This window comes from Choristoneura fumiferana, chromosome 13 (genome assembly GCF_025370935.1).
Source record: "Choristoneura fumiferana chromosome 13, NRCan_CFum_1, whole genome shotgun sequence".
Lineage (NCBI taxonomy): Eukaryota > Metazoa > Arthropoda > Insecta > Lepidoptera > Tortricidae > Choristoneura > Choristoneura fumiferana.
In genome coordinates, this window is record NC_133484.1 from 7,269,596 (window position 1) to 7,297,513 (window position 27,918).

The 27,918-nt window shown below is 36.2% G+C and overlaps 1 protein-coding gene across 1 annotated transcript in view; it reads right to left on the bottom strand.

Moving 5' to 3' along the window:
* Window positions 1–27,918, bottom strand: part of LOC141434472 (suppressor of lurcher protein 1-like) — a 105,069-nt gene that overhangs the window by 41,562 nt on the left and 35,589 nt on the right. The window contains exons 3-4 of the mRNA XM_074096892.1: window positions 23,121–23,193; window positions 13,954–14,134 (exon numbers count right to left, since the gene is read on the bottom strand). Coding sequence (XP_073952993.1) covers window positions 13,954–14,134; window positions 23,121–23,193 — 254 coding nt within the window. The remainder of the gene's footprint in view (window positions 1–13,953; window positions 14,135–23,120; window positions 23,194–27,918) is intronic.

Consider the following 27,918-nt stretch of genomic DNA (forward strand, 5'->3'; position numbering starts at 1 on the left):
TGGACATCAATAGGGTTAATACCTTGAGAACATTCATATTCTGCAAAATGTTGGCGAGTTATATTGATTATTTAATGCTGGACGTGAATAGGGTTAATACCTTGAGAACATTCATATTCATATTTAAAAAAATATATCTTATTTAAAAAACAAAAACTAGTAGAAAAATAACAATAATAAATATTGAATAGTATAAACAAACAACAACAACAATAACAAAATTAAAATAACTGCATTGGCTTGGCAATTATTGAAAAAAGGTGGACTTTGGTCCAGTAACAGTTTTGAAAAGCCTCAGGATATATTTATCTTTCCACGTATCTGTTACATGATGAAGCATATCAGGATAAGTCAGTTGCCTGTATTACTTTGCATGGAAATTATAATTATATATATATATTCGTACTTACTTGCTCTTTTGCCTACGTGTTTAAGACATTACACTGGAATTTCTTGCCAAATTGAGCATGAAGCGACGATAATCAAATTTGACAAACACTTTGATGAGCATAGGTATTTTCAGTTTATCTGCCATCACACTTCAAAGTGAATTCTCAGCGACGTAGGTGTGTTTAGCATCATAGGTACTAACGCGTATTACAGCCGACATTTCCGATGTAATTGGTTCCAGGTCCCTCAGATAAAGTAACCGGAGAAGAAGCTTTGACGTTCACTTTTCGTGGTTTTCACGTAACGGTTTTCTCGGTACATTGCTGTTGGGAAATTCGGATATTGGAGAATTCTACACTTGATTGCCAGCATCATGTTGTATGACGAATGGAAGAAAAGGAGAAAGAAAGGAAATACATTTATTCACAACGCAAGATATAACACTATTATTAAGTACGACAGTATAGATAGTAAGATAAGAATGGAAGGTATTGTAACCGTAATATCGCTTTTCAGTATTTTTTAGGGTTCCTCAAAAGTAAAAATCGGAACCCTTATAGGATCACTTTTTTTACAATTCCTAAGATATATAATTCCGATTACTCAATAACAAGAAATTTTATTTTTCCGAATTTCAAAATATCGTTTTTTTTAATATCCGATTTTTGTAACTCCGAAGAATGAATAACACGAAATGTTATTGGCCCGAAGTACAGTATTCCGATTATCAATTTTCCGAAATTACATTCGGAAATATGACATTCGGCAAAATAAACTTCGTGGTTTTAATAGAATTTTGAATTTCGAATCTCGAATTAATATCAATCAATTTAGGTAAATTGACCTGTATTAGGTTAGGTTAGGTTATATAGAATTGCGTCAAGTCAAGGCGCGAAGCAAAACAGGAGCTCCGCGAAGCGAACAGCTACTAAATTATACATATTTACATTACAACTATCGTGAACTTAAAATACACAAAACAAATTATTTAAATCAGTCCCTTTGGGCAAGGTTATACCGAATATGATGGTGGCAGCATTCCTTCTTTGAATTTTTATTTTTCTACATACATCCACACTGCACTAAGCTCGTATTATGAAATCGGTGAAATAGATTTCTATCTCCAACTGTGATCTCAAACATCACTGGTTTAGATGTAAAGAAGTTCTTTGACAAAAATATTTTCAAACTTTTCTTAAGAATATTTTTTCACCAAATAATTTGGAAGGAAATAAAATAGACACAATTAGAATACTGAGTGACCTATTTTGGAAATCATTTCTCCGTAATAAATTGTCTATTCGTGTAGGTACAAATCCAAGACCCGCCTGGGAGCTAAGCCTTAGCAATCTCATTCTGCCGTGGTGGCAGAGTGGTTTAACCTATGGCCTCTCAAGCAGAGGATCGTGGGTTCAAACCCCGGCTCGCACCTCTGAGTTTTTCGAAATTCATGTGCGAAACGAAATTACACTTGAAATATACCACGAGCTTATTACGGTGAAGGAAAAATCGCGAGGAAACCTGCACACCCCCGAGATGCAATTCAATGGTGTGTGTGAAGTTCCCAATCCGCACTGGGCCCGCGTGGAAACTACGGCCCAAGCCCTCTCATTCTGAGAGAAGGCCTGTGCCCAGCAGTGGAACATATATAGGCTGGGGTGATGGATGATGATGAATCTCATTCTGAAGAGGCTTGTGTCCAGCAGTGGGTCGTTGTATAAGCCGAGATGGTGAAAAACAATTTCGTTAAATAAATAACCGTTACAAGATTCCACATGACCGCTCCCATCAAAGTGTACTTAACCTTTGCAATCGATCACGCCGACCTTCCCAGAGCACATGGTGCAAAATAAACGACACTTTAACTCGTGTTCGAGTTTCGACATATTGCTAAGATATTGTATGGCGACTCGCAAACAACGCTTAGTACAGTGAACGGCTAAGGTGCGCAAACTTTGGAGCCGCAAGGAAATTGTTCATAGATTTTCAATAAGCCGCAGTATCTGGGGTTTGCACCTCGTCTCAAACTTAGCACTATAGGTATGAACCGTTTCATCTCAAAATTGGGAAAACGTCGCTCTTGTCACAGAAAGTGAAGACTCGATATAAAAAAATACTGTCTTTGGAAGAATGGAGAGAATGAAAAAATGGAGAAAGTGTTATAGTATGAGTTTGAACTAATAAGTTGTGTGTTTGTTCGTTATTATTTTTCTCATAAAGTACTGGAATGGAAATCACTTCATCTATGCCATTTGTTCGCATTATAATTGTCATTATTTCAGGGTACTTATCTGGATATAGTTGACGGTCATGCCTCCTCAGGTGGTGATGAATTATTTATAATTTATCTGCATCTATACGTTTTTGAGACACTACTGAATCTATTTCACCGTATTTTTTTGAGTTTTAATTTTTTTTAAGAATCGCATTAATTTGTATTTTTGTTTGTGATTTCGAAAACAATATTTTCCACTTGTATTTTACTAATCTCACTCAATTTATTTGTGGAGCTTAGTAAAGAATATTTGTATCGCAACGCCCAATTATTAAAGAAAAAAAAACATTCACGAAAGACTAAGATCGAAAAGACAAAATTCTGTCAAACATAACGTATTCAACTGAGCCGACGTAGAAGTAATTTTCTAAATTGGTCTTTAAATATTCAAATCATTGATACTACAGAAATTAGTTTCTGTCATTGTATTGTATTTAGTTCAATTTCTCATCGAAGTAATGTTTTGTGAATAATGTTAATTCGAGAACGCTTCAAAATACATAAAGTTTAATGTCACAGTAAAAATAATAATAGACGAGACATAATATTTTAATTTGACTAAACAATTAATTGGACGCACATTTCCGGTCGTTGTTATCTACAGTTTGGTATATTTTAAAATAATTCTAATCATCATTAGCCGGAAAATGTCCACTGTTGAATAAAAGACCTCTCCCCCCACAATGAACCCACCACCACCACCGATTGCCCCTCAAACTCTCGCAATGACATCAGTCCACCTAGTGGAAAGCCTGCCAATATCACAGCCAAGCGGTCACAGCGGAAGACCAGCGTTGGCCTACCCGGCCAACACTATGCTGAGCTGGGACCGCTTCGCGAGTTCGCATATTGTTGTTTTTTCTTTCTTTAATGTATTTTTATTATGCTTTGTGCGAATAGCGAATAAATATTTCTATTTTCTATTTCAATATATCATAAAATATTTTTGTAAAACGAAAATTTCTGTGTAAGTCACACTAACCTATAATTATAATTTTTAAAGTTCATGTAATTTTAATTTGGCACGTACTCATTACAAGTACACGTATTCTGTTATTTTACTACGTCCCACCTTTATAATGTAGTTAAGACGAAGCATTATACACAATGTTGACGTTGGCCCCAGGGATAAAAAAGGGAATTCATCCAAGAAAACATTTCGGTGAGGCAGATTTTTCGCGATAAAAAAATGGTAAGCGTAAGCCAAATTAGAGACGAGGGTTCTGTGAATTTGTAATTGATTGGGACTCTTGGGATTTCGATCTTTAATGGACTTTCCTGATTTTTCCCGGAATGTCTACCAATTGGAAATATTATTGAATAAATTTAAAAGAGGATCGTAGATCGCTTCCAACAAGTGTGGTGATCAGACTTAATGGAGATTGGCAAACAGAACGAAATTTAAAATCTCGAATCGAGATCTGTAAAGTCGGGAATTAGTTGCTGTGCTTGCACTGGTCGTCTTGTATACATAAGGTTTGAAATTGGTATTAAAAATACCGATATTAAAGTGGAATAAATCGATATTTTTTGGTATCACTTTCAAGCCCTTGGTATAGATAGAGGATTAGGGCTGTAAAAGTAACGAAAACCTTGGTACCCGTATCTATTCGTTACTTTACTAACCAGTACTCGTTACTATCGTATCGTTACTCGTATCGATACTTTTGATGCGACCATGAAACAGAAACACCGCATCCCGTCACCGTACGGTATGAACGAGCGTACTTTATACAAAGCAAAACCGAACTGTATCGTTATCGTATCATCGTTCTAGATGTGACGCACCGTAACTGTTTTTTTTTTAATGCAATTCGTCATATTCTGATGTATATTTTTAAGTGATTATTGTAATAGTCAGTACGACCACAGAACAGAGTACGACCGATACGGGTTATACAGGTAACGAGACGTATTCGTGAGTAACGATTCGTTACTTCAAATCAGATGAAGTACTCGTTACTCAGTAACGAATACATACGGTTTGCCACAGGCCTATAGATGATAAAGGTTGCTCACTAACCTGAACAACATAATTACCGTAACCGTCTCGAAACAGATGTAAACATTTTTGTCAGCTCTCATGCTGTCGAGACTCATCATAATATTTAATTAAACGTAATAATGCACCGTAGGTATACTACATTCAATATTTTGTAATTATGCAAGCGTAGACGACACGTAATAATTTTATTTTTTTACAGGTTCAAGTACCTACCTAGAGCCCTCAATATTTTAGCATTAACATCAGTTTGATATTTCCACCCGTTCATGAAAAAAAATAAGACATATAATAATGGACAGATATAAATAGATTTAAAACGAAGAAATCCTAATTAATATTTCTTTCTTGTTTGAAGCACGGAACCCTAAAAAGCAAAGAAAATGGTGTAACTTTCCTTGAAGCAACGACAACATGTAAGCTAAACAGCATAAAAGTTGAAAATTGCTCATTTCCTTTTAAGTATGTCACGGCCATACAGTCAATCTTGTTCCGCACTCATAATCCTCGCAGAAAACGCTTGTACAAAATATTATTAAAGTGACAGAGTGACGACAGCGATACGTAATTTAAAGAATTAGAATTTAATTTAGTTTTTGGTTTTATGTTATTCTATTTTATGTGAGTATTTTAAGTGTAGGATATTTTTAATTTAATTAATTAAATTATCAACATGAATTATTTATACATCATAAAAAAGTGTCGAAAATGAGAAAATAACTGGTTTATAAAGATAAAAACCTCGTGGTTCAGTTTGGCTCGTGAAAACAATTAGAAAAAAAATTATAATCTTATTTGGCAAAATTAGGTCTAAAACCGTCTAAAACCAGAGCAGTTGATTTAAAATTATGATGTGGATATTATGACTGGGTGCGAGGAGATTGAAGAGAAACAATTTTAGCTGTAGTACGAGTATTATATTTTGGAAGGCACACGACAGACAAGTTTTTCCTAGTTACTTAGGTAACCTAGTGTTGCTACAAATAATATATATATAAAACAACATTGCCATATTATAACACACCCCCTCAATGGTGTTAGCACAATCCGACTTTCTCTTTTAAATAGTTAAACACTTGCTTGCCCAGTGGCTTTGTGAGAATGTCTCCCAACTGTTCAGCACTACTGACATATACAATCTTTATCCCATTAGTGTTAACTTTGTCTCTTACAAAATGTACTCTAATGTCAACATGTTTCAGTTTGCTTGGATGAAACAGGCTCTTACATATTTTAATTGTGCTTAAGTTATCCTCTAATACTGTAGCATACACTTTTTGTTTACAAATTTTAATTTCATTAATTAAGTTTTGCCACCAACATGCTTCACTCACAGCAAGACTTAACGCAATATATTCAGCTTCTGTAGAAGACAAAGCAACCGAAGTTTGCTTCTTTGATACCCATGATACAGTACAACCAAATACTTGAAACAAATATCCTGCAGTTGACTTTCGGTCAACCCTATCCCCCGCCCAGTCTGAGTCTGCATACCCTGCTATGATATGTTCACACTTATGTTTGGTGTTGACTAAACTTAAGTTTAGTGTACCCTTTACATATCTTAACAGTCTTTTTAAATGACTCCACAAATCTCGACTTGCACAGGCTTGATAACGACTTAAGATGCTGATACTAATACATAGATCTGGCCTTGTACTTAACATGGCATACATTAATGCACCTATCAGCTGCCTACACTTTTGTTCTATCTCTGTGCTTTCTGAGCTCTCTCGTTTTAAAACACTGTGATCAAAATTTTTATCAAGTGGGGTACTCACAGGTTTGCAATCTTGCATATCATATTTTTGTAAGACATTGTGCAAATAAACAGTTTGGTTTAATGTTATTGTTTCATTAGCTAAATCTTGAGTTATATGCATACCAAGATAATGTGATACCGGACCCATGTCTTTCATTTTAAACATATTACTTAGGTCTTTCTTTACGTTTACAAGTTCCTTGCTATCTGTAGATGCAAGAAGCATATCGTCAACAAACAGTAATAGAAATACTTTATAAGTCTCAGTCGCCTTGACATAAAGACATGACTCATAGTTAGACCTCTCAAAACCTAAGGACAATATTACATTGTTAAACTTTGTATTCCAATTTTTAGGTGAATTCTTTAAACCATATAAAGATTTTATAAGTTTAAGCGCATACTCGGTTTCTTTAATTTGTAAGTTATCTTTACCAACTCCTTCCGGCACCGATATATATACATCGCCTTCTACATCACCATTCAGAAATGCACTACATACATCTAACTGTGATACTTGCATTTTATACTCGTTGCACATTGCCAAGAAGAACCGCACCGATGACAGCCTGGCAACTGGACTATATACTTCAGACAGGTCTACATCCTTTTGTTGGAAGCCTCTAGCAACTAACCTTGCTTTGTATGTTACTACCTTACCAGTCTCATCTTTCTTCTTTTTGAATATCCATTTACAGTCAATTAATTTGCAGTCTTCTGGTCGTCTCACAAGTTCCCAAGTTTTATTTTCTTCGAGTGCACTTACTTCTTTGTCAATTGCCTCTTTCCACTTTTCTTTTTCTGGACTTGACAGCGCCTCAGTGTATGTCGCAGGCTCTGGGTCAATCTGCTCTGCAGCTGCTACAGCGGCATATATATGACAAGAGTCTAATCTTGAAGGTTGTTTTAATGTACTTCTATCTCTTAGTCTCGCACGGTAGTCTATCTCTTCACTCACAGTGGACTGATCATTTTCTTGACTCTGAACCCCATGACCCTCTGTTCTATCACTTATGTTCTCTCTTACTGGTTCCAAATTTTCTAAACAATCTTCTTCTCTACTACACCCTGGAATTGGGTTTATATTCTGGTTCACACTGGTCTGGTCATCTTGTTCAGTAACATATTTAACATATTTTTCTTCCTTGTTCTCATTTGTTATTTTTATCTTTTCATCTTCAGTTGGTAGAAATATAACATCTCGTACTATCTCCAATTTTCTTGTTCCCTGTAAAATACACCCGAAAACCTTTAGTATGTTCGCCATATCCTACAAATATCCCTTCTTGACTCTTTGGATCCCATTTCAAACGCTTTTTTTTGGGAATATGCACAGATACCCTGGACCCAAACTCATGCATTGACATAAGGTCACTTTGTTTTTCATAAAATAACTCATAGGGAGTTTTATCTACTGTAGGACTTGGTCCCGTGCGGTTTAGAACGTATGCGGCTGTGTTCACGGCTTCCGCCCAAAACTCCTTGCCAAACCCTTGCATCATACTGCGGGATGCTTCGACTAGGGTTCGCATTTCGCGTTCTGCACGCGCATTGTGCTCCGGTGTATACGTTACAGACCGTTGGTGAACGATGCCCTTGTGTCTTAACAAGCTACCGAGTTCGGTATTTACGAATTCTTATCTGACGACAAAAAATATCCTTTGTCTAAAACACTACCAACTGAGAACAAGTTAAACGTTAGCTCTGGAACAAACAATACATTATTTAGAGTAATATCATTCATATTCTGTCCTACTCTAGCTAACACTTTTATTGAACCAATACCTTCTATAGCTACCTCGTTTCCGTCACCTACGGTTACTTTACCCAGGTCCGTTTTTAACTGAAGGGTCTCGAACAAGTTTCTATCCCAGCTCATGTGCTCACTCGCCCCGGTGTCCAGGCACCAGTCTTCTCTCTTGACTTTTTCTTTCTCCTGTGTTCCTATAAACGCATCGTGACATTTTTCTTTCCTGTTGTAATTTCTACCCTCAGTCTTTTTCTCTTTCCTGAACCAACAGTCCTTTGCCTTATGTCCATATTTCTTGCAATAAAAACAATTTCTGTCTCCACTTTTGTCTCTCTGCTCTCCTCTAGCTTTACCAAAACGTTTCTGTACTTTTAACGCGCTGTTTCTTCCACCTGTTTTGGCATTCTCTCTTCCTCTATAAGCAATCTAGAGGTCATCTCAGCTAGGGTTTGTTTCTCACTGGGCACGGACTCCCACGCAGATCTGAAGTGTTTGTATGACTCTGGCAGTGCCATTAATATTTTATTCATAACCATTTTATCAGAGACAGGCTCTTTACACTCTTTCAACTTCGTCTGGATATGTTCAATTTTTGAAAAGAAATCTGACATGGACTCGTTTTCGTACTCGAGAGAAAAGAATTTTTGTTGTAACAAATGAACGCTCACCTCGGATTCTTTCTGGTAGACCGTATTTAATTTTGTCCACATCTCTTTCGCTGTTTCACACGATAGTAAATGCGAAAGCGGTCCCTGATCCATTCGAGTGACTAGCAGTTCTTGGGCTTTGGCATCATTTTTCATCCATTGCTTTAACAGTTCCGGTTTTTCAGTTTCTGCCGGTTTCACCAATTCGCCCGTTACCAGTTCGTACAATCCTCTCCCTTTCAGGATTACCTTTATTTGAAACTTCCATGTCGGCCAATTGTTACCTCCGGTTAATTTTAAACTAGACCCGGCAATTTCAGATTCCATCTTTCCTCGGTACTAACGAATCTTTCAATTCACCCGCACCGTTACTAAACGCTTCTGCTACCATATGATGTGGATATTATGACTGGGTGCGAGGAGATTGAAGAGAAACAATTTTAGCTGTAGTACGAGTATTATATTTTGGAAGGCACACGACAGACAAGTTTTTCCTAGTTACTTAGGTAACCTAGTGTTGCTACAAATAATATATATATAAAACAACATTGCCATATTATAACAAAAATACTAGGATTTTTCCTAGTTCCCATGGGAATTATCAAAAACCACATCGTAGTCTTCATTCACGTTGTATGAATAGATATTAATACGTAGTGGGTACGTAAATTTCATGTAATACTAAACTAAACGGTTAAGATTTGGGCATGTTTGTTTATGTACACCCTTTGGAATAGTTGTAAATATTATCAATGTACAGAAAAGCAGCCTACTGTGTTAAATATTCCAAAGATGCTAAATACCTATTTTTTTTAAACTAATTCACTTAGTTTTAATACAGTCTAGGGCTCCTCAAGGCTAGAGTGAATACTTTTGGCCTCATCTGCACTTAACATCAGGTAAGATAGGGGTCAACCACGGTCAGTTTCATGTAAAAAATTAAGATTTTTAATTATGAATTAATAGTGTCAAAAATTAAGCCGGGCATACTTTCACGTGTATCAAATTCGTGCACACATTCGGGCCACATTCTATTCGCTGGGGGCAAAGTACTAGGTGGGGGTAATGAAATCTATCGCAGCGCTAATAGCGGCCAAAAGTAGAAATAATGTAGGTTCTGTCATCTGTCATACTCATATGAATCTGTCATTAACAAAGCAATTTGTGTAGACTTTTAGTAATTATAGATGTTTGTCTTCTTAAATTATTGAACACAGCCCCTGTTTTGTTCTTATTTACTCTACATCCCAGACATGTCCAGCAGATACCAACAATTTTCCTTTTGAAACGGTTTGTGGTTGAAGTTTTATATTGAGTAATACACACAAAACCGATAACGATATTTAATGTATTACTAGCGATACAAGAACAAATATATATGTTTACTATTATTAAAAAAAAATCATTAGCTTTATCTTTTTGTTTTACAATAAAAGTACGACTAAGCATGAAGTAAACAAACCTTGACATAACCAAAATAAAACACACTTTTTGAATAAATTTTACTTACCTCATTTAGGTAATATACTTAATTATGATTAATGACCAAAAATTAATTCACACCTCTTTTTACACCCAAATCACGGTATCACAGTAATTTTGTATTATAAATTAATACGTTATAGGTTTTAATTTTTGTCACAATGTCGCAATTAAATTCCAGACGTCAGAATCTCAGAGCCGACCTTAGACTATAGAGATCCGACAAACTTGCGGACGCTAGGTGGCGCTGATGTCGTGCACAGAGCCAATAAATATAACTAGAGACTAGAGCTATTGTCGTAAAAGGGGTTGTAATTTTTCACAAATGTATGAATACATTATCCTTCTTTTAAACAACCTTACGGTGAGAAAATACAGTTATATTTATTTTTCATCGGTCAAGTTACGCAATTTAAATTCGAATTTTGAAATAAGTACAATGTTTTTTTCACACAGTTTATCTTGTTTGGGTTTGCAAACTACAGTTATTAAAAACAACAACAGCAAAAATTATTCGTAACTTGTAAAAATATTAAAGAAGTTGTGATTAAAAGTGCTTCACAATTGGTCTGAAGTCACAGCTCATTGCATTTGCTAATTTTCAAGGCCACTCGAAATCCATTAAGCCTATTATCATGCTACTTCTCAAAGTTGCCGGAAAAAACGAGGTTTGATACAATTCCAACGACATTTTCCCGTCTTTTGCTAACGGAAAGCTTCTATAAATAAGTCCTTCGGCTGCCATTGTGCGATGTTGCCTTTTATATTGATTAAAACTAATTTCTCTTATTGAGTGTTAATACGAGAGAAGTAAATTAATGAACGGAAACTGTGTTAAATTTCCTGAAAAAAAAAATCAGTACCTACCTAACTCTTTTTTTGACAAAAAAAACATTCTAAATTTCTAATGTCCTCACTCCTCCAAGTCTTCGAGTGGCAGCACGAACGGAAAACAAAGCGTTGGCAGGCCTTCCATGTCGTTCATTGTGGCGTTGTAAGGGGGAGGGCTTTGTTTAACAGTGGACGTCTTCCAGATGATGATGATGATGATGAATGTTTTTACCCTTGTTATTTTGAAAGCAATGGTTAGAGTTGTAGAGTGGTGGAGTGTAGGGCGGCCTGAGGTACGGCGGACGGACGACCTTAAGAGGGTCGCTGGCGGCGGATCGATGCGAGGGGCTGAAGCCAGATTGTTGTGGCGCGCCATGGAAGACTGCTGTAGGCTGATGATTATGATGATGATGATGATGGCAAGAGTAAGTTTAACCATTTTTTTAGGTGCCATTTAGGCTTAGAGGTAAGTTCGTGCAGGTACTTATGACTCCGCAAGCTTTTACACTGGTGTGCTCTTTGTTCAAATTAGCAAGCTTAGATAACACACGACCAATAAGGTTCGTCAAACCATAGGTACGCGAACTTGCTCATACGTTCACCTGGCTCTTTATTATCAATATCAACGTCTACTATTGAACACGAGCCCTCCCTAAGTACCTCCACGACGATCGGTTTTCTGCTGCCTACAACCAATGGCTTCCTGCGATTATTAACGGATCTTATATCCAGCTGTCGGAAATCCTACCAGCACTTTACCTCCCAATTCACTGACATCACTCCAGATCTCCCCATTGACCAACGACCATCGAGGTAATCTACGAACATTAATGCCACTTATGGTGTGTAGTGTAGGGCGTCCTGAGGCACGGTGGACGGATGACCTTAAGAGGATCGCTGACGGCGGATGGATGCGAGGGGCTGAAGACAGAGTGTTGTAGCGCGCCATGGAAGAGGCCTATGTCCAGCAGTGGACTGCTGTAGGCTGATGATGATGATGATGATGATGGTGTGTAATTTGCTGAGCTATGTCAGTAACTGTTGGCCATGTTGTCTTCCTTATTGACTCTTTCCCTTCTGTACGATATTACACCTCCACAATGTTATTTTCTGTAAATTTGTATGTATACGTGTTTAACTTCAACTTCATAGTTTCTACTTTGTTGTATTTAGCTGTACTTATTCTTATATGAGAAATATTCGTTGTTGGTTATACTCTTTTTATTTTTGCCCCTACATTTTATTTAATTTGATGCTGGCGCCACCGAATTGTTCTTACTCCCTTGTAGGTAAGGTTGTTGTTCATTAATTTGTTTATTAATTCTATATTAATACTACTAAAAGTATAACTTTTATTTACGCCTCCTTAAATCCTTTTGTGCATACTTTAATTTATTTCTGGGATATAAAGTAACTAACAACGTGAAACGAATACACTTTAAAAAACGCTGTATCAGGGATTCAACAATACATGTTTATTGCTTTCGAAATGGCTGTCTTTAGCCGTTCACAGCGACGGTTTACTGCCTGCGATGTGACAGAAATGTAAATTGATCCTTGAAGCACTTATATTTACGTTTAAAGAACATGTGAGTTCCATTCAGCTGTGGATAAAACGAGTTTTTATGATCTCTTGTACCAAAAGTATGTTTATATCGAGGGACGCAATTGATCAGTAAAATTTATAGGTATTCCATGACGCTGTTATTTACACTTATGTAGAATTGTTACGCTTTATGTTGCATCAAAAAGGACTGGGGCATCAATTGGTTGGTTATTTACTGCAATCGAGGGTGAAAGAGCTCTGACGTTTGGTTTTAGAGAAATGTTATAATACAAAAGTCTTCAATAAAAGTACTTAAAACAGTTTATTGCAACAGTTTGTGGAATAAGGTGCGAGCCCGAATTTGTACCTACTATCCTTTGCCTGAGAAGCTGTAGGTCAGCCACTAGGCTAGTGGGTTGCTAAATTTTACGTCAATCTAACAACAGGAAGTGCATCACAGATTACAGACTAATAAATGTATACAGTCTAAAAGTTACGAATGCATACGCCGTTGATTTTCAGTTATTTAATGAACACCTTCTAGGTAAATTAAAAAGGCTATTATTATTAAGTACATTATAATTGTTTAAAACTTTCTCACACCTCTACTCCGCCACTTCTGCATTAAATTATTATACTCATCAACACAGCCGTTTCAATTTAGGCGAAATGACGAGGTAATTTGATAGTAACTTATTGTCATGACTCAAGGGGCGGATATATCATAGCAATCAAAAGTCAAGCGGGATTGACCATTGTGTTTTATCGATTATGCCAGTATTCTTCGCATCGCATGTTACAAACTTTTGACATTATTCATTTGACCTCTTTAAGAAGCGATTTGCCTTTCCATATCAAAATTAAATTATTAAAATAAATTACGTCAGGTCAAGATGACGAAAACATAATTACCTAGTACAGATATAGATTTCCATTCTATTATTTTGAATGAAGGTTAGTCTACTGTCAGTTACAATGTTTAACATTTCCATTTTAGTTTTATATGTAAATTGTAACAAAAACAGGTCTATTTTTTTGTAGCCTATAGTGTCCCACTGCAGGGCAAAAGCCTCCCACATTATAGGTCTAATTACAGGTCTTATTTCATTATTACCTAAAACATATCGTGCTAACTGACAATTAAACATCGATAGTCAATAAAACACAATGGTCAATCCCTCTTGACGTTTGATTTTTGCTATGAAAGTTCTGCCCCTTGAACCAAGTACCGCGTGCGGTATTAAAGGGTAATTTAGCCAGTTACTCACTCGAGATGTCCTTTGTAGATGTCGAAATCTGTGAAGACGAGTTCGACGATCTCGTGCGGCGCTGCGAGGAAGGTGTAGAGCAGACAGTCGAGACGCGCCGGGTACGCGCGCGGGTAGTCCGGGCTGCTGAACGTGCCGCGTTCCTTGCCGTGCGTCGATGTGAAACGTATGCAGGAACAACCTGGGAAAAGAATACGATGATGGCAATTTTTAAGGAACAATGATCATCATCATCCCAGCCTATATACGTCCCACTGCTGGGCACAGGTCGGCCTCCTCTCAGAATGAATGAGCTTGGGCCGTATTTTGCACATAGGCCCAGTGCGGATTGGGCTCTAGTCTCCAAGTAAGCAAAGTTTGCGTTAGAGGTACGAGTAGGCAACGGATTAGCATACTTAAATATGTAAACGCGTACTAAATTACAATCACCCAGGACTCGAGAACAAACATATTCGTATTTTTCAAATATAATTATCTGCCTCGATTAGAGATCGAACCCGGGACCTGAAGCTTGTTAGTTCGGTTCTCTAACCATTCTCGTCGAAATATAAGTTCTGGGCACAGGCCTTCTTTCAGAATGCAAGGGCTTGAGCCGTAGTTCCGACGTGAACCTAGTATGGCTTGCGAACTTCAAACACACTATCAAATTTCTTCGGGGGTGTGTACAGGTTTCTTTAAGAAATTTTTCTTCGCCGTAAAAGTCATGACCAACTTAAAATGTAATTTTTAGGGTTCCGGAGCCAAAATGGCAAAAACGGAACCCTTATAGTTTCGCCATGTCTGTCCGTCTGTCTGTCCGTCCGTCCGCGGCTTTGCTCAGGGACTATCAATGCTAGAAAGCTGTAATTTTGCACAGATATATATGTAAACTATGCCGACAAAATGGTACAATACAAATTAAAAAAAAAATTTTTTTAGGGTACCTCCCATAGACCTAAAGTGGCGGTGTTTTTTTTATCTCATCCAACCCTATAGTGTGGAGTATCGTTGGATAGGTCTTTTAAAACCATTAGGGGTTTGCTCAGACGATTTTTCGATTCATTGATATATTTGCAAAATATTCAACTTGAAAGTGCAATTTTTCATTAAAATCGAGCATTATTAGTAGTTTAAGAGTAAATAGCAACCTAAGGTATAAAATATACCTAAACTTGGAAGATTCCGTATAAAATACGAAATCCTTAGAAAAATATTACTAATGTTTTCGTTACCTTATTTCGGGCGTGTCCGACACGCTCTTGGCCGGTTTTTATGACTAAATTTTTAAAACTCACAGGTGCAAACGCGGTATCAAACCCACAGCCCTCTGCTTGAGAGGCCATAGGTTAACTGGGCTACCATGACTATCGATAAAAACGTATATACTAACCTAACCTAACTCATCCCACATTACGGGGCGTACAAGATACGGAAATCGATATACGCATCTGGCTCGTTTTCGGTTAGCGAAAATATTCACGCCAGGCAACAGACACACACCAAAATCTCTCTTTTCATCTGTTTTATAATTAGTTGTCCTTATGCGCATTAGCAGAAATTTTCATACTTCTACGCGGATGAAGTCGCGGGCAACAGCTAGTAATACAGTAGAATTCGCTTGTACAGTCAATTGTAAAAATATGTACTTATTCAAAGTTTCAAACATATATAGGGGAAGTACGTCCAAAATGACAGGGTGTTTTGATTTTGGATCATATTTCTTCACCTAACGTAAAAGTAATCAATGTTATTGATTTATAATCAACTTCAGTTCATTGGCTATCAGTAATATAGACTTTTAATTAGGTAAGACGTTGCAACAAATGCAGGGTCACTCATCGGATCATCGTTTTTTTAGTCGGCAGACTAATCGTTGATCGGAGGTCGGCAGTGAAATCTTCTGAAGCTATCATCACTAAGTATGAGCAGTATTATCATGCATGATGTCACTGTGCCCTGTTTTTGTTGTTTTTTTTTCGAATATTTAGTATTTTATTTCTCATTTCATTCCATATAATTTCCATAATATTTTTTTTCTGGATTCTTGGCTCCGAGGTAGACGATTAGTTTCTATCGCGGTTCCGCGACAACCCACCGAGATAAATGATAGACTTTGATGAACAAAACGTCATCCACCATGTCATTTTGTCCAGTGTGTATGAATTTGTCCAAATATAAAAATAAACATCAAAAAATCATATATTTCTAAAACAGCTGATAAACGTATTAAAGTTAATATCAATTACTAGATAATATCATAGTTCATTAATTTTAATAAAATATTACCGTAAAACTACACAACTATGGTACCGAATCGTAAGGTTTCAACTTTGTGCTTTTGCCTCTAACGAATGGATTGACATATTTAAGTCTTAGTTATGTCTTTAGATAAAGGAAAATGTATTAAGATAATAAAGTTTAGTCACAAGTTAAAGTATTGACTTATATATATATTTTTTTAAAAATTATTTTTGGACTATTGTTGCATAGTATTTGACAACAATAGGCCAGATTATAAATCCTATTGAAATCGCATGTTATGGCATCTTTGACTATAGTTGGGTGATTTATTTTAATACCTCTAAATTTGTACTATAAAAATAAACACAAAAAGTGAGATCAAAGTATTATTTATTAGCAAAATTATATATTTAAGAAATCACAGTTTTTTGAGATCTTTTTAATCTTTAATAAATGCTTTAAATTGTTAATGTTATCTTAAACCAGAAGTAACAAATGTAAGTAAATAAATTACAATTAAATCTTTTATAAAAATCAACTACATACTTATGACATATGTAACTAGAAAATGAGTTTTACTTTTTTGGCTTGCCCCATTTAGATTCGAGTTTCGGGTACATGGAACAATGCACGCTTTGTGCCTAATTTCAATGGCGTTTTCGATCGCGAAAACAATCTCATTCATTCGATAGAATATGCAGAGCTCCTAGGTTTTTTTTTCACACCTCTCCTTCAGAAAAGTAACTTTTCCTCCCTGGCGAGATGGAGCAAAGTGCAACTTTTCTGTTCAAGGCTTTTCTAAGTGTTTTATTGCAAATGCCATTTTTTGAAGTTTATAATTGTAAAGCCACGCCATTTTCTTATGCTGGTTGTTCTTTAATAATATTTATATTTTTTTTTCTAGTTTATTAATGCTCGATGTGAAAAGTTGTATGAGCCACTCGGGAGCAAAATTATTTTCATCTTGGGCGCTAACACTTGAATCCCTCGTTACGCTTAGGATTCTACTTTAGAATCCTTTGCTACATTCTGGATTAAATTTACGCCCTCGCACTTAATACACCATTTGCTCCCTTGTGACACAAATAACTATTAGCAGCTTCACGATGTGTTTTTTTTGTGATATCCATGAGACAAAGTTCCATTTGGCGATCGCTGTAGCACTTATACGCTCGCCCACCTATTTTTCTTCTCATCGTTTTATCTCGTGACGTCATTTTCTGGAATAAAATAAGTTGACTTAATTATGGTCCAAAAATCCGTTAGTACTATAGTTGGAACCCAAGGGCGAGATTACAAAAAAAACCTACACTTTTTTTTAATCTTGCAATTTTTACAATAAACTATATATTAATTACATCCAAGAAACATTACCTTCCATTTGAATCCAACACAGAGTTTATATCGTCGCTTCAACCACTATCTGGGAATAAAAGTTTGCGGAGCTCAAACGACACGTTTCTACCGGTTCTTCCAGCAAGCAACAAACTGACTTGAATCCATTGGCCATCTATTGGATACGCAAGAAACTAGTTCCTACATACGTCAGTGAATGATAATAGTAATAAATAATAAACTAGACGTCGCTACTAGTCGATGCAGCTACGATGTTGTTTGACAAGTTCACTGGACTAAAGTTGGGGCCCTGTGCTATAGTTGTGTAGTTTTACGGTACAATTACCTAAACATAATTCACCAAAAAATAGATGAAAACAGTGTATATTTAAAACTTTTGTGGGCATGAAACATGTCCAAACTCTTTACTCCGGCTCGATTGAACCAGTTGGGCTCAGCGTCTCACAGATTGTGAATATGGCCACCGTGACGTTGCAGTGTCGGAGACTTCCGCCACAGCCCGCCAATTTCAAAATAAGCCCACTGTGTCATTTTCTCCATATATGTCATTTTGTACTTATTTCTCCTACCACAGACACTTATTCCGACGCAATAAGGCCGTAGTAACATATTTTTGAGTGGTTCGAAGAGATACTTATAATTTGCACTTAACTGTACATTGAAGCGTTATTACAGATACGTCATACAAAATTAAACATCATTACATAGGTTGCAATACCGACAAGTCACAAAAAGCGCACTAAGCGAATTCATTTTATCCAAACTTTGCAATTACGTCATTATTAAACGGTTGGTCTTTATAGGCCGTTTTTAAACGGATCCTGTAATTTAAGTAATAATGAAATACCGTAAAATAAAGTTTCGATATTATTATTTTATTGTTTTTAACTCTTGTATCGACGTGTTATCGTGCTTCAAACGCACGAAAACACATCATCCATAAATAACAACGGTTACAATTTTCGCGTAAGTTAATATTATTATTAAGCGCGTACGGTGCTAAAGGGAATAAGCACGCATAACACGAGTTTACGTACGCGAGTGAGCTGGCCATGCTCCAGTGCGGTTTGCGGGCGGTGGTTCAGTACATCATTTTATGTAATTATGGCATTATTTTCAATGGGGTAGATTCCTGGGTGAAATAAATAATATTCTGTTTAGTCGATCAGTTTGAATCAAATATTGGACACGTATTTTATTATCTATTGTCAATCATCAAGCGGATAGTGTAGTGATTATTCTTTATGTGACCTAAATGTGTACTTATAGTACATTGTGCATTAAGGGGCGTAAGAAGGGCTTTTGATGACTCGAGTTTGTAATCCCCTTACGGTCCATGATACACACAATGATTTTCATCACATTGCGGGGAAAAAAACTAAAAAAAAATATATTTTGTGTCCGAGCATTTCACATCTCGGTGAAAGAAAGGCGCTAAGAAATCAACTGGATAAAATAATGGCTACCCGTCAATACAGAGCTCGAAGTTTGTATCGTGCCGTCCCTCTCACTCTCGTATTAAATAACACAACATAAATAAGTAAACGATATTAATGAACTTCGATTTTTGAATTTCGTAGTAGCCCCCTGATTGTCACTTTTTTCGAGTCGTCTACCATAGATACTAAGAACTGTGTTTAGTTTAGAATTCGAATGGTGTTACGGCCAGATTGTTCCAACAAGCTAAAAAAATATTTTCTAAAATTATTGCAAAACAATTTGATTTCAATTTAAAATAATATATAGAAATAACGAAGTTTCATGACAAATTTTTATGGGATAAAATTGGGTTATAGCTAAATTTTCAAGATGTAAATAAAACGTTGGCTGACTTGAAACCTCTTTAGTCTGAACTGACGTACCTACTAACTTTTTAAAACGAAAGTCATAACTCCCTTGGGGAGAAAAACTATACGTAAATCCATAGTTCCTGCGGGCACAATTGAGGCTATTGCCCTTTAGTATACAGGCATGGAATAGCATCATTGACGAGCAAGTGTGATGAAAAAAGTATTATTGTATCTGGGATAATTTTCTGCTATCACAATATTACGTAGGTAGTGAAAGTTTTCAACTGTTATAAAATTAGGGCAAAAACGTTGTTTACACGCTTATTCTGGCATCAGTTTGGTACATCATTCTGATCAGAATGACGACAAAATTACCGTGTAACCCTCTCAGACTGACTGATGAAAATTAAAAGTTTTCAATAATATTCGTCAATCCGAAATGAATGACAGAAAACTAAAATGGTGAACTGAACTGATGCCAGAATGAGTGTATAACCGGAAAAAACTTAGTATGGCAATACGAATTCAACAAAAATCCTTTTTCACCTCCAATGTTAGGTATTTCCTGCAACAGAATCACTAATGTCCATTCCTGAAGGAATATTACTTATTCCACGCCGATCTCCAAAAAGGTGGCAGCATTACGCGCATGCCGAAAGCGACTTTGTGTCGATGAATATTTTAGACTAAATCTCGTATATGAACTTTGTTTTACCCCGTGTAATCTCGCACGGTGTGAAAATGAGAAATCCAAGATGTTTTTGCAAAATTGAAAATAAACGTACGTGGCGTAACGGCCGGTGTCTCGGCAAGATGGAACTTAAATAACCTTTATAACAGCAAATATTTGCAGTACGAAAGAACATACTGGTAAATAGAGAAGGGTAGAGTAATATTTACGATGCCACTTCGAGGGTAAAGAACCTGCAATTTTCGATTGTTATTCGTTTGTACAGTCGAGGAAAGTGAACTGCGTACATAATAATATGTGGAATTTTGTTACCGATTTCTATAATGCTTACATCAATACTCTTATGCCATTTTCAGTGAAATGCTTTTAGTGTACGATTCAATTTCGTCAACCATGTAGGTTATACTCGGTATGAAAATTTCTTACTCATTTTGGTTTTTTGACTAACTTAAAGCCTTAAACTTTATGGTCATAACACATGCTACAGGATTGAGTCTAACGTACACTATTATGATGTATGCAACTGTGTCGCAAAATTGAGACCTTGGTGGCTATCGGAAAACGGCTTGGTGGCATGGACTGAACGATGGGACAGCCCTATGTTCAGCCATTCGTGGCAAAATAATAATGCATGCGCAGCTATAGTTTTTACATTTTGTTTTATTTTTAAGTTGCAAGTTTTGATTTCGTACGGAACTAATCTAAAAACAAATAAATTATTATTATGATAATTATTATCTAATAATAATTTTTAATAATATTATTTTATTCGGTTGTTTGTTTCATGTTTCCTTTTAGCCCGCATAATGATGTTGTATACTTGGCAAGTTATAATGATTATGTTTATGTAATAATTTTAATGTCTTTATACAATTGATCTATTTATGTAGTCTTATGTAGTAATGAAACTGTGTATATCTTTGTAGCGGTCCGAGGGTCACCAACGGTGCTGGATGAAAATCAGCGCTGGGGTGTTTATTATTAACGCTTCAGCATTATGCTGACCCAGTGTCCGATTCACAACCGCAATGACACATACTTTCCTAACGTGTTGTTCTATTTGTACTTAATACTATTGTTGTGTCTTGTGTTGTGAATAAATGTATTTTCTTTCTTTCTTTAATATTTTAAAGTGTGTGCGTGTATGCGTGCGTGCCTGCCTGCATGTTTGCGTGCGTATGTAAATTTCAATTTAAATGCAATTTGTATATAAGGTGACATATGTCGGGTTGCTGGTAGAACTTGGAATAGGATAGCGAAAAATAGACATAATGGCGAAGGCTAGAGGAGGGCTTTGCCGAAGGGCAACCAGATCTACAAAGGAAGAGCAAGGCACAAATAAAGGAGTTCTAAAACAATATTTAATTCTGGAAAAGGCTTAATATAATAAACTAATATAAAAAACAGATAGTTAACGCGACTGAAGCCGCAAGCAAAGGCTAGTATCTAACGTTTGATTCCTTGGTCAAGGGTGGTGGCATGCAGAACTCATTCCTTGTATCGAGCACGACACTAACTAAAAGCTAATTTAAGACCACCCTCCATTAGCAAGAAGCACCGTATAACCCAATTAATCAACAAGCGAAATCAAATAAGCCACCACATTTCTCCTTTCCTGTCTTTGGCAATTTGTTAAAATTGCCAGAGGAAATCGGGGGAAATTCAATTATTATCCCACCCGTGTCCTAGTAAGCCGGGGGCTTTTAAATTATTTATCGGTGTTTATCTTTCTTCGGCTCGATGTTTCTAACAAATGGGCGGTTTTTGGTGTCACGAGTGAATGATGGGTGCTCTACATGGGTAAATGCATCTGGATCGGTTCAACGCGGTGACGTATTGGTGATTAACGTGAATGCATTCAAGATATAGCGGTTTCCGATACGATTCTCGCTCTATTCACGTAATTCTGCCAGATGCCAGTTAATATCCAGCGGTAATTAAATCAAGGAGTTTGGAATAGCAACGACAATGGAAACTTGGTGGAAAGCTATGAATGGTAACACTACGGAGCAGGAATGTAATGAAAATGGCTCTAACTCAGCGTTAAACAAATTCGACCACCGGATAGCTAAGTTGGGAACTACGAGGAATAAGTCAGTTACCTGCGGGTTCGATTCCCGTGACGGGCAAGGCAAAAATTTGTATGATGAATACGAATGTCTGTACTTGAGTCTTGGATATATTGTATGTATTTTAGTATAATTATATTTATCTATATTATTTATTAGTAAATTTTGCTTAGTTTGGGGTTAGGCCAATTGGTGTAATTTGTCACATGAAACATATGTTTTTTTTTATGAGTTCCTAATATTTTGACGTAGTTGTATGGTTCATGGTCACGGAAAGACTGAATAAAATCTAAATTTCGAGACAATTTCTCACTGTTTTGGTTTTACTCTTTTTTAACCCCCGACCCAAAAGGAGGGGAGTTACCTATAAGCTTGACGCTATAGTTTGTCTATCTGTCTGTGGAGTCATAGTTCTCAAACGCATGGACTGATGTCGATTTGGTGTTTGGGGTTTTATTTTTTATCAAACAGTTGGAAAACGAGCTGGTGGGTCACCTGATGGTAGGTGATCACAGCCGCCCATGGACACCTACAGCCTTATTAGGACTGCGGGTGCGTTGCCGGCCTTGCGATTCTTAGCACTGGTTGATAAAAATCGGTTCAGCCCTTTTTTTTTGGACATGAACATTGAAATGGTTTCAACTTTCTAAGTTGATTAGGTTATAAAAAAACCTTAAATGCCACGAATAAATGTTTTTTTTCCTTTTTAATTGTATTTAACCACGAATCACTAAAAACTGTTAAATTAAATACCGAATTAATGCGTGTACTATAAATATGAAACATGAACTTTTGAGTAACCTTCGGCATTTTTATTTTAAAAGTTAAATTATTTTAAAAATACTGATATGTTATACTTAACATTATAACGGAGCAATTTTCCAATCAATATAAAAATACTCCATCGAAAACACATAAGTCACAGTCATAAACCGTGTTACCCATAAACAACAGGTGTGTAAAAAAATACTGCATTATTTTTTACGTGCACTAAATAAAGTGGAGTGAGTGCTAATAAAGCTAGAGTGTTTTTACACTTACCGGGATTTATAGCTAGTCCTTCATCCACTGTGTGAAGAGATAAGTGGAGCAGCAAGATGAGTGCCGTTGACGTCTGAAACGAAGAAAGCTTTTTTATTTCTGATTCAATTTCCAAGGCTAAAGTCAAGGGATTTATTAGCTGCTATAAGTGACAGGTGTTCTTAACCCCGGGCGTGAAATACAGGATGACTCAGACCATTCGGCTTTAATAAATGCAACGTTCGATTCTACTTGCATAACGGGGAATGGATGAAAATTTTAGAAACGCTTGAAACTTTGTTTTATCGATAGGAATAAACCTTTCTGATTAACAGAAAAAAATAGCAGATTTTTAAGTAGTATCAATTAATTAAAAAAAATTAAAATCATGTACACATGAAGCTCATGTATATAGAAGCTCATGTCAGTTTCTATGGGCGTGTACATGAAAAATAGGGTCGGTATTTCCATGTTGATATTATCCGGACCGGTAAAGAGTGTCACCTGTCAAAACAAACGAGTCAAAGACACATTTTTAATATTTTGTTCTGGGCTATGGAACAACCCGTAACCAACCGGACTATCGTAATTTGGTGGTAAAGAAAACTCCATTTCCTAACATTAATTGATGCTACTTAAAAATCTGATATTTTTTCTCTTAATTAGGAAGGTTATTCCTATCGATAAAAAAAGTTTCATGCGTTTCTAAAATTTTCATCCATTCCCCATTGAGCTACTTTTGTTCTGCAACTTGAAAAAAAATGACCGTTGTTTTTTAAACATTCAATACAATACTAAATTTACAGCGCATTGATAAATGTTTAAAATCTTAAAGAGATCTCAAATCTCAAATTATTGGACTGCCCCCAAATCAAGGAAATTTAGCGGCCGTACCATAAGACAACGATAACATCGCCAAGTCCCATAAGCTGATTAACAATATTATCTTGAGAATTAATTAATTATTTATACTCAAGTTATTTGAAAATGGTACAAAATAAAAGTAGCCCAGTTTGCGAATATAAATGAACGTTGCATTTACCCTTTATAGTGCAAGACTTTTTTTGCGACAATCTTTTTCACAATCTATCCAATAAGTTCTTAAAGCTTTGAATAGATTATAACAATATGTGAACACTATTAATTTTTAGTCTTATGGATTACAATCAATATTATTAATTATAAACGAATTTGCCAATATTACCACAATTAAAAAACAAGAACTCCTCTTTATTAAAAGATTACGAGTTTGCGGCGCTTGCTGTTGAGGCCTTGGTCAGCCGATATAAAGTGTTTCATAAAGGCCCTTTCTTCCCGGTTGATCGACACCTCTGGGGACCCAAGAGCTGGTACGTTTTTGTCCCAGCGGATCGCACTTGCGGTCCAAAGGGGTAATGCGGCCAGCATCATGGGAACTCTGCCACAGGCAGATCTATTGGACGGGGTTTTCTTTTTATAATTTTTATTTTTATGGTAACATAATATAGATATATTTAGTTAAGGTTTCTTAGGTAAGTTTTCTTTGTCTTCTTCTTATTATTATTATTTAATTTATTTTAATCTGTATTTCTTTTGTTTTTTTCATTAATTATTGACAACGTTTTAAAGTCGCAAGAGCGACCGTTGCCCTATAAGGTTAAAGTCCCATCACGTGGTCAGTGGCACCCTGTATACGACGCAGGCTGCAAAAGGCACTTCTTTTTTTACCTACTTACTACCAGCGCTTTCGGAAAGACCATCATTGATAAAAAGAATACCCACAAAACTGAGATTTTTTTTTTCAACACAGAAATTATATATGTATACCTATTACAATTCCTTAAACTTTTAACACACACAAACATCACGCCTGTATTCCCAAATGGGGTAGGCAGAGCACACGAAACGTTACCGCTTCGAAGCCACTTTTAGCAATTTTAGGTTTTAAGTTTGACAAAAACGGAACTAAACTTTTAAAGCTAGCAAAAATAATTAATTCAGTGGTGTATGTAAATGGTGTGGGCTCGGTAGGAACCACGGCCAAAGCCCTCTCATTCTTAGACGAGGTCTATATTGTATGTACGCTGAGATGTGTGAGATTTATATTATTAATCAGACCTGATGGATTACGCAAGCGACGCCATGGCTAAAGGTTAGTACAACAAAGAGCTTTCAGCGGTAACCATTATTTCAGTCACACTGTCCATTTTCGTATTTTCAGAACAACTCTCGCTGTTCTGAGATTTGATGGTCGACACAAAACCCCACCTTTACTATCATATAAAACCGAAATCTAATGTTGTGTGTGATCATACTTACTTTATGAGGGCCACGTAGCACTTGTATTACTCGTCTTCATTGAATCTGACTTACCTACTGATGTTATTGTTCGTAATAAAATTATTGATGGCCGTTGTAGGTTTTACTATCTATATATATATAGGGGGTTATATTTTTAGGGGTGCCGTAAGAGGCAACTAAGGGACCTAAGGGTATGCGCGCACGAGCAACTTTTGTCTCCGCGACTATTTTGTCTCTCACATCAAGTATATGGGTAGTCGTGTCGCTACGTGTGCGCACTTCCATACTAACCCATACCTCATTTGAGGGACTAAATAGTCGCGGAGACAAAAGTTGCTCGTGCGCGCATACCCTAATGTTAGAGTGGGCAGCTACAATTAGGGTTAATAGATGCATGTTATGATAAATTCTAGGCTAAGCCTTTTAATACTGTCGAAAAGTTGCATTACCTGTCTGTTTTTTACCACACCTTTTCAGACATGTGCTCAGTAATAGTAAAATGCGAAATAGAAGTTAATAAATATTAACAGTATTTCGTCAGTGACTACTTGTTTCGTATATAGTTATAGTTGTACATTGGTCTAAATAAAGCACGTTCTAAAACTAAATTATTCTAAACAAAATACACAGGTATTTAAAATGTAACGTACTTTAATTTAAAGTTTACACGTTTACAGTACTGAAGTTACGACTCAGGTTAAATAACAGCTCACAGAGTAGGTACTGTTTTACACAAACAACTGTCGCGATTAAATTACTCAGTATGTGGTTTAAAATATTTTTTTAATCATAATCTATCATAGGGTAGATGTCAATTACGTTATTATAACGTATTATTAAAATAAACTAATCATTTTTTGTCTAGTAAACAGGTAAATGTATTAAGTAATAGAACCTACAACAAATACAGTAAGTCAACTCCATCAGTCTCGCACAAACTAGCAATTGTTTACTTGATTGCAAAGCCTCGGAATACTGGTGCAATGCTTAATCATCCAAGCGCCCGTATAATGCTATACCTACATAAACCGCTTCGGAATTTTAATTAAGTTAGCCTACTCCCAGTATTATATAAACTAGCTGTTTCCTGCGACTCCGTCTGCTAAAAATTCGTTTACTGACATTTCAATGAAAAACTATCCTATGGTCTCTGTTCGCGCACTAAAACCTTTTTAGGCCATACACAGTGCAGGGGTGCTCTTTGGCACAGGACTTGTCAGTCTGGCTCAAGTCTTGTCAGTCTTGTCGTTGACGTGAGTTTTTTATCCGCTCACGTCTTGTATTCGTTATAAACTGCATCGCCAAAATAAGAAGATTTCCTCGACTCCGCATCACAAGACCCCCGCATCACATCATCGGCCGGAGCCCTAACCAGGTGAGTGCTTCTGCACTGTTGGAAATTCCATTTGGCATAGCGCGCGCTCGGTCTTCCGCCACCCGTTAAAATTGGCTATTTACACGCCATACCAGTCTCCTAAGGTCACCTACCAAACCTACCAGTCTTCATACCAAATTTCATCTAAATCTGTTCAGCGGTTTAAGCGTAGACAGGTAACAGTATCCTTACCAAATTATAAAAGCAAAAGTTACATTATTTTGTTTATTTCGCTTTCATTCCTTTACTTTTGATCGATTGCCATGAAATTTAACTTATATCATGTTAAAAGACTAGAATAAAAATAATAGTACAGGTATTCCTGTGAACGCACAATTATCTAGTAAGAAATTACAACAAATGTTAGTTATGAAGAAAGCTGTTCTAAAAAATAATATACTTTGGCCCACTTTCTAGGTACAGTCACCAGCATTAATATCTGCCACAGCGGAGCGTGCAAAAATATCTGACACGTCCTTCCGGCCCTAGAAATAGAGTCGTATCAGATATTTATGCATCGCTTGTTGTGTCAGATATTGGTGCTGGTGACTGTACATACAAAATTACCTGTTACTATGAGTAAGGTATGATTTTTACTAATGAAATCATTATTAAGAAAAATATGAAGTCATGTAATTAATTAATAAAAAAAATAAAAGGATTAGGAGCACAGATAGGCAGGAGAACAAAAAAATAGGACTAATAATTTTATGTGAGTCAATATGGACCCTCATTTTGTGGTTAGTTCATTTTAAATTTAAGTAAAAAGTTACGACACTAATGACATCCATAAGAAAGTTAAAAAAAAACGTTAACTCTTACAACTTCAAAAATACCAGAGTACATAAAGCCAAAATAGCCAGTACTTAAAGCCAAGAAACTTTACAGATAAGTGAGAAGAATAAATAAAGGGAATGGTATCATTTAGTAAATATACGTGCAATTAAACCTTTCACGCTTGGTTTTGTAAGAGATAAAAGAGCTAATGCACAAGTTTCGCTAGCGAGTAGATTTTGTGGTCAAACATCATTAGTCTCACTTAGCCCATGCAAAGATCCTTTTGAATAGATTATTAATAATTTACTTTGCTAATATAACTTACAATTTTACCCTTTTCTATCTAGTTTTATAAGATTCTAACGCGCATTAATTAATTTGCATTGT